The sequence below is a fragment of the Citrus sinensis genome, chromosome 5 (assembly GCF_022201045.2).
Source record: "Citrus sinensis cultivar Valencia sweet orange chromosome 5, DVS_A1.0, whole genome shotgun sequence".
In the NCBI taxonomy this organism is placed as follows: Eukaryota; Viridiplantae; Streptophyta; class Magnoliopsida; order Sapindales; family Rutaceae; genus Citrus; species Citrus sinensis.
The window spans coordinates 7149985-7158386 of NC_068560.1; the positions used below are offsets into that span (position 1 = coordinate 7149985).

The 8402-nt window shown below is 35.6% G+C and overlaps 1 protein-coding gene and 1 long non-coding RNA gene across 3 annotated transcripts; one reads left to right on the forward strand and one right to left on the reverse strand.

The window, feature by feature from the left end:
* The first annotated feature begins 566 nt into the window (after window positions 1–566).
* LOC127902069 (uncharacterized) lies at window positions 567–4314 on the forward strand. 2 transcript variants are annotated; one of them, XR_008054506.1, is made up of 3 exons: window positions 685–2124; window positions 2595–3404; window positions 3990–4314. It is a non-coding gene; the product is annotated as an uncharacterized LOC127902069 (long non-coding RNA). The 2 variants fall into 2 exon arrangements; XR_008054505.1 differs by having other exon boundaries at window positions 567–2124; window positions 2595–4314.
* Window positions 3751–6336, reverse strand: LOC102630636 (uncharacterized). Its single transcript, XM_006494499.4, has 5 exons — window positions 5596–6336; window positions 5336–5465; window positions 4743–5201; window positions 4377–4549; window positions 3751–4235 (listed from the first exon to the last, which is right to left on the reverse strand). Exons 1-5 carry the CDS (start codon window positions 5606–5608, stop codon window positions 4081–4083), a joined length of 930 nt encoding a protein of 309 aa, XP_006494562.2. The 5' UTR covers window positions 5609–6336; the 3' UTR covers window positions 3751–4080.
* Window positions 6337–8402: the final 2066 nt, after the last annotated feature.

Sequence of the window (8402 nt, forward strand, 5' to 3'; positions counted from 1 at the left end):
TCTTAACTGTATTTATTTAATTCTCTATTTCAGCTAACCACCTATTTAGGGATACTAGCTACGAAAGAACCTCAAAAAGGTCTAACTTAGTGGATCTTATCAAGACAATACTTGGTTTTAGATTGGGTTTTCCAAGTTAAGTTAATCTCAATAATAATATGCCCATTCTTGATCTAAAAATAGTGATGAACTAGAAATATGGATTCACCTTGTAGGATAAATGGAACCTAGATCGATTAATGCTATGTTTAATGTTGGCGTAGCAATTGATCACTTTTAGGTTGCATTAGATATAAGATATACAACAGGTGACAACTGAGGATGCATGCGGGATTATGTCCAGTGCTATAGTAGATGTTGTAGCAACATTACTGTAATTGAAAAAATAGTCAATGCCATTAAGTGAGTTTATTCACTCAACTGCTCTATTCCCATTAGTTTTATCCTTTTGTTTGATGTGAGAATTTTCTTTATTCCATTTTATTTATTGCATTTTTACTTTAATTCGTTTATTAGCTTAATTAATTACTTTATTTTCATTTAAAATAAAACTACACAATTAATATTATTGTAGCAAGTCTGATAACATCAATCCCTGTGGAGACGATCTGAATACTCATCAGTATATTACTTGTTGTGTACACTTGCACATTGATACCCATAGCATTAGAGATTGCACACACCAGAGTGGATACCGATGGATTTCATAACTTGTCTTCCAAAGTCTGAGGGTTGTGCGACGATTGTTGTGGTGGCAGATTGAGTCTCCAAGCATGCCACCTTCGTTCCCACTCTTAACGAGTGCACAGCGGAGGACACAACCAAGTTTTTCTTTAAGCATGTGGTGCAATATTGGGGACTTCTAAATCCATCATTAATAACCGTGACAGTAAGTTTACGGGGAGTTTTTCGACTGAGTTGTTCAAGCTTATGGGGTTGGCACTGCTCTTCTCTACAAGCTTTCACCCATATACAAATGGGCAAACAGAGTGAGTGAACGCTTTGCTTAAGCTGTACTTGTGGCATTTCGTGAGCGCCAACCAACATGATTGGGCAAAGTTACTGGATGTGGTTGGGTGGCCCAATTTTCCTACAACTTGTAGGGGAGCGAGGCTACTTCAAGGAGCCCTTTCGAGGTGATCATGGGGCAGCAGTCGCTAACACCACACACGCTCGTCACAAGCTATTCCGGGAGGTGTCTTGCAGCATACAAAGTGGCCAAGTCATGGCATGAGCAAGCAGATATAGCACAGGCGCACTTGGACAAGGCGACCAAGCGAATGAAGAAATAGACAGACAGTAAGCGTAGACACTTGGAGTTTAATGTGCTAGTTAAGATTCTACCGTCCCAACACAAGTCTACCCGTTCACTACACAAGGGCCTTATCCGAAAATACGAGGGGCCATTTCCTATCATCAAGAGGGTCGACAATATGTCGTACAAGCTAGAGTTGCCCTCTTGGCTCAAACTACACCTGGTCTTCCACGTCAGTTGCTTGAAGCCATATTATAGGTACACAAAAGATTCGATGTGGGAGGAACCACTCGGCAGCACAAGGTTGTATAACAAAGAAGTGAAGACCATTTTGCCTGATCACATTGTTCAGAAAAAGAGTTTTCCGCCATGCCAAGAGTACTTCGTCAAGTGGAAGGGTCTACCCGAGAGCAAAGCTAGTTGGGAGCTCGGAAACAATTTGTCGCAATTTCAAGACAATATCAAGGACTTCCACATCGAGTCAATGAGGACGTCTCTGAATTAGGTGGGGGAGAATGTCATGGCCTAAGCCTCCAAGCAAGTCATGGCCCATGGATGATTCTAGACTCATATAGTGCTTGCAGATATTTTTCATGTATTTATTGTGGGTAGGTGGTAGTTGAGCATTTACACCACTCCCTTGTACTCTATGTATAGGAGGAGCCTCATTTGGCCAAGACACACAAAAAAACAACAGCTAGAGACTCACGACGCATTGTAAGCTTTCTTCGAGTGATACAAGTTCTTTCCTCCCATCTTGAGCGAGTTTAAGTGAATACACTTTCTGTCTTTCGAATCCAACAACGGATTTGAGTGTGCAAGGTTTACTTAGGGCCAAGAGAGGGAGATTTGCTGCCTAAGGCTACAAGGTACAGTGTGGGAAACAAGAGGGCCCTGACACATATTTATTTTAGTGTCGGTCTTTAAAAGTAGTAGCACAGAAAAGGTCTTGACAGAGTTTGAAGAAGGAGACTTTAAGTGGCCTTGCAATTTATCTTGTACTTAAGAAATAACTATTTTGTACTTGTTAGTTGGGTTGAGAATTTTTTCTAATGGGAAGGGATCCTGCGAGGATAAGATTGGGACATACTTTTGTCCAAAAAAAAAAAGGGACGGGAACGAGACATTTTATTTTCCTATTTGCATATACATGATAGGATTGAGATTGACAAATCTTGTCTCATTCCATCTCATTGCCAACCCTAGTTGTTGGTAGGGATGGCATTTTTTTTTTTTGTCGGGATGGGATCCATTTTGGACGAGATTATGACATTTTTTTGTCCCAACAAAATAAAAGGATAGAAATTAAACTTTTTTTTTATCTCATTTGCATATGCAGGGCATGACTAGAATTGACAAGTCCCGTGCCGTCTCATCCCATTGCCAACCCTACTTGTCAGTTGAGTTATTTACTATTTTTCAACAGAAGACATGGTATAGTTCTACTTGTTCTGACCTGCTGTTAAGTATAATTTTCTTTTTTAATTTTCTATTTAATTTGTTAGAATGGTAGACAAAACAAGTGTGATAAAATCTTTCATTCTCAAATATTTCCTTAATTTCCAACATGTTTTAATGATATAAGAAAATATTTAAATTCTAATTCACAAGTTTCTATGTCTAGTTTTATTTGGTTCCATTTACCATGTTCGCGGAAGATATGATCTGACTGAAAAAAATATATATATGAAAAAAAAAAAAACAAGCAAACATAGTTTGATCTTAGGATGCCTTGGTGCTTCGTCTTTGGTGGGTTATGTTTCTGGTCAACCCAGACAGTGACCGGTCCCAAGTGGTCTCTCGTTTATGGATTTTGAATTTTATGCAAAGCGTAATACATATAATTAGGGTTATGCTAAGTTACAGTCTCAGTAACTTACAGGCGGGCATTTTGTGCAAATATAGGTAATAAGAGTGGGGTCAACACCTTCTAAATAGTTGGGCTGAAATTTACTCATGTTGTAACTTAGTAAAAGCCTTATAATTAATGCATGTTAGAATCGTATGTTGTTAAATTTAATATAATCACCACTTTATCCAGTACTTTACTCCTTACAGGCCGACCCAGTGCAAACGGAGATTAGTTTAGGTTGTAGTACGGGTTTAAAGGTACCTCCCACAGTTGAAGCCCACTCAGGACCACCTCGTGGTAATCACCATTTGTATATTGATTTTTCAAAATAAATACATGCATATTATAACATTATTTATTTATTAGACGGTTGGCATACTACATAGAATGTATTCTAAAATTTGTTTTAGGAGATATTAGAAACCCTTTGGCATTTATCCCAAACTACATTATAACTTACGTATTTGTAGTCCTTTTTAACAATTTAATTGGCATTATTTTTTCATTCTAAAGGATAATCGAGTTGGTTGACCCTCTTTGTCAGGTTAGCGAGACGTTAAATATAGGTGATAAGTCATATTTAATTTTGATTGATGACAGATCTACGAACTATTTGTAGAACACGCCACAAAAAGATCAATCATCTTAAATAAATAATACATTCAAAATATTAGAGGAAGCACAAGTGACACAAAGACTTAGATGATTACTCTCACCTTAATTTATTTCTAATCAGGCGTTGCCCGATGAACACACTTTTTAACAAAGCACATAATTTAGAAACAAAACAAAACAACAGAAGCAAATGGAAGCTTGCATATTCCAGTAATACAAGCTTTTTATTCGAAATCATCAACAAGTACTCAATAAAAGCATCAACAGATTGGAAGTTGACGGAGAAAGGACGATAAATTTCAGCTCTGAACCCTGCTGGAAGTCTGATGAACAACCATGCATGATGATGATACATGAATTAATTGGCATTAATCATTGAAACGACCAGAAACTGGACTTCAACGATTAGAGTTTCACTACTTGGAAGGTATCCCTTGGTGGTGTCATACAGATCATTCCTCGACAAAAGGTTTGAGGACTCTTTCTCCGCAGCCGAGTTAAAAAAATGCTTAACTGCAAGAAAGTTTTGTTTGATCAAAAATATATTTATGTTAGCTCTTGTTAATGTAATATGCTGGGCTCAAAACATTAATTGTAATTGGAATATACGTAAAGCTAGTGAAGAGTTGATGCTGATAAGGGGCAGCTACGGACCTGTTTGTTCAGCGCCAGCTCTGTTCCTGCTGTATTGGTTGGGTATTTTGAACTTAAATTCTGCATAAACTGGTTTCTTGCGTGAAACCGTTTGATAATCAGCTAGCTTTAATGAAACAGTTAGAAAGTTGCCTCTATCAGCTCCAGATCCTGCTGGATAAACCACTAGTTGCCTATATTTTACGAAATAAAATTAATTAAAAAAATGGACAAGGGCACCGTGTAGTTTGACGAAATGATCATAGAAGATCCAATACTTTCAGAAATAGTCACACAGATCATTTTCTGGGACACAAAGACTCCAAAATTTGTCGAAGTAGTGGGCGAGTTTGTGCAACTATTTTTTAAATAACCTTTCATACTTACCAATTTCTTTCTCCAACAGTGAACTCACTCGAGCGCTGAACCGTATCACCCACAGAACCGAAAGCTGGGATGTTAAAACGATAATTTCCGTCAGCAGGATCACTGACCAAGGAAAGAATTTCCTCGCTGTCAGTTGGTTTAACAACGTAGACCTCAGCACCAAATGCACATGTATCGTCAACAAGGTACCCATTTGAAGGTTCATTAAAAGTTGCAAGGTCAAGAAACTTGCCGAAACCCCAGTCAGTCTTCCGCCTATCGAAACGCCTCATTGGGGCTTTGGCATCTTGAACTACCAAGTACTGGTTCGATACCTGATCATACACGAACAATTTGTAGTACACATTAACATTCCAAGTACCATCGGGATGTGGATTGCTGTCATCTATTTTCAGGTAAAGCGAAAGATGGTCCTTGCCACCATCATTCTTTTTTCCATTGGGATAGAAAACCAATTTCCTGCCAGTTGCAAAAATAATTAAGAATCAAACTTGTAAATATTACTTAACAAATGCAGTATGATATATCCATTTTTAATTCTATAAGTAATACAAAGATTGGATGCATGCATGCGTGCATGAATGGACACGTACCAATTGTAGCCTCCAGATTTGAAAACACCAGATTCAAAACTTTCAACCGTTGATTTCGACAGCAGCTTGAATGACTCTATTTTCAGTGAGTAATCAGCTGGAGGAAGACTCCTTTTTTCCCTTAAAATTGCTGAAATTTCACACGAAGAAATAATTATGCATAAGAACGTTATAATATCATTGACTGTAATTAATAATTTAAATAAATAATAGAAGCAACCAAGATTAACTTGTAAAATATTGATTAGCACAAAACGCACCGTTATCGCCCATTGAAGAATTTTCTGGGAAGATGGAAGGATTCGATGAATTTAATATTAACGCAGGCTGGCAAATTGAAGAAATTAGCTTTTGATGGATATTGCAGGATTAGCTACTACAAGCTATATATTGGCAGATTTTAAGGTAGGGTGGGCCAAAGTGGGGATATTCATCCTCAAGCAATTTTGATGTAAGGTGGCTGTGTAGGATAAGTAAGGCACTTGGTCGGAGTCTGTTTGGAGTGTATAAGGTACCATTTCGAAGCTTGCGACGAGAGAAGTCTAATGCAATACTGCTATTCCATATTGATCCTTGGTTTGGAGGGAAATTCAATATTGGTCATTTTGCAAGTTTAAGATATATTTCTATTTTGCTTATCACGTACTTTGAAGATCTTTATCTAAATTGTTTTTTAGATGGATATTGCAGGATTAGCTACTACAAGCTATATATTGGCAGATTTTAAGGTAGGGTGGGCCAAAGTGGGGATATTCATCCTCAAGCAATTTTGATGTAAGGTGGCTGTGTAGGATAAGTAAGGCACTTGGTCGGAGTCTGTTTGGAGTGTATAAGGTACCATTTCGAAGCTTGCGACGAGAGAAGTCTAATGCAATACTGCTATTCCATATTGATCCTTGGTTTGGAGGGAAATTCAATATTGGTCATTTTGCAAGTTTAAGATATATTTCTATTTTGCTTATCACGTACTTTGAAGATCTTTATCTAAATTGTTTTTTAGATGGATATTGCAGGATTAGCTACTACAAGCTATATATTGGCAGATTTTAAGGTAGGGTGGGCCAAAGTGGGGATATTCATCCTCAAGCAATTTTGATGTAAGGTGGCTGTGTAGGATAAGTAAGGCACTTGGTCGGAGTCTGTGTGGAGTGTATAAGGTACCATTTCGAAGAAGTCTAATGCAATACTGCTATTCCATATTGATCCTTGGTTTGGAGGGAAATTCAATATTGGTCATTTTGCAAGTTTAAGATATATTTCTATTTTGCTTATCACGTACTTTGAAGATCTTTATCTAAATTGTTTTTTAGATGGATATTGCAGGATTAGCTACTACAAGCTATATATTGGCAGATTTTAAGGTAGGGTGGGCCAAAGTGGGGATATTCATCCTCAAGCAATTTTGATGTAAGGTGGCTGTGTAGGATAAGTAAGGCACTTGGTCGGAGTCTGTTTGGAGTGTATAAGGTACCATTTCGAAGCTTGCGACGAGAGAAGTCTAATGCAATACTGCTATTCCATATTGATCCTTGGTTTGGAGGGAAATTCAATATTGGTCATTTTGCAAGTTTAAGATATATTTCTATTTTGCTTATCACGTACTTTGAAGATCTTTATCTAAATTGTTTTTTAGATATCGGATTTAAGTGCCGTTTATTTTGTTTTATTTGATTGAGTTACAACAATTTTATTATCTAGTAATATTTTAAGGTCTACCTATTTGGTAAATTCACAATAATTAGGATTTGTATAAAAGAGTCGCAAAATCTTAGTTTTGTCATTTGGATTTTCATTAATAAATTTCACTTTTTAGAAGCTCGTATTTCTCCATCTTTTCAACATTTCTGTTTCATCAAAAGTGGGATATTCTCCTTAATAATAAAAGTTTCTAAATCTAATTAAAATGACAAATTACTCTTTAAATATTGAATTTTCAGTGGTTCCAAACACAAGAGAAGCTAACCTATTAATTATTTTAATAGAGATTCTTTTTTTAGGCGAACCTGGTAAGAGCAAGGGCTTTTATGGAAATGAGAATTGTCAATTAGAAGGATGTAATGAGCCTTACCCTTTGAAATGCAAAAAAAATCAAACAAACTGATAAAAAAAAAGAAACTATCAAACAAAGGAAGGCCTACCTCCAATATTCTTATGTTAAAACTCTATTTTTATGTAAAAAAGGGAAAAGGACAGCTACAACTTAAGGATTGGAGAAATAGTTATGTAGACCCTAAGTTTTCAATAAAAGAAACCAAAACTTCTTCTTGGCTAATCTACTCTTTGACTCTATTAATCCCCCCCCAAAAAAAAACTCCAATATCTTATAATAATAGTAATATAATATTAAAATAAACGTAATAAAATACAGATTTTAAAATTTCAATATTTAAAAAATGTTTTAGTATTAAAAAGGAAAATATTTAAATTCTTTATAAACAATACAAATATATTATTCAAATTAATGTAATCATTGCATTTTTAATTATTTTAAATATTAAAAATATTTTAAAAGAAAGTTTATTGAAAATGTGGAAGTCTACATGATAAGTTTTACAATAAATTAAGGGTATTATTTTTAAACTGGGATATTATTGTCTTTCATTGAAAATACAGGAGTTTATATGATTATTTTCCCAAACCATAGAAGTATAGCTATCTTTTTACCTCAACAATATTATTTTATAGATTTTTCACTGTTTTTAATGGAGACGGACATTTTTAAAAATTTAAATTTAGGATTTACCCATTATTTTGAAAGAAAAGAAAATGACATTCACTGAGTGCAATATTTAAGGCGTCTAAGTTTGTGGGGTCCCCTTTCAAAAAACCAAAAAAAAGTTAGTGGGGTCCTAGTTAACGGCATTAAGTTCTAAGTGTGAATTTGAGGAAAAAAAAAACTGTCGTTTAATTGCACTGGCATGTTTCACGAAATTGAAAGTAGTATTTGGATTATGTACTGGAAAATGATTGCCATTGGCTTTAATTTCTATTTGTCCATTCTGATTAATTAGTCATTTGGACGATCATTGAGTTTCTTTTAATTTCTTTCTCTTCTTTTTAGCAAAAA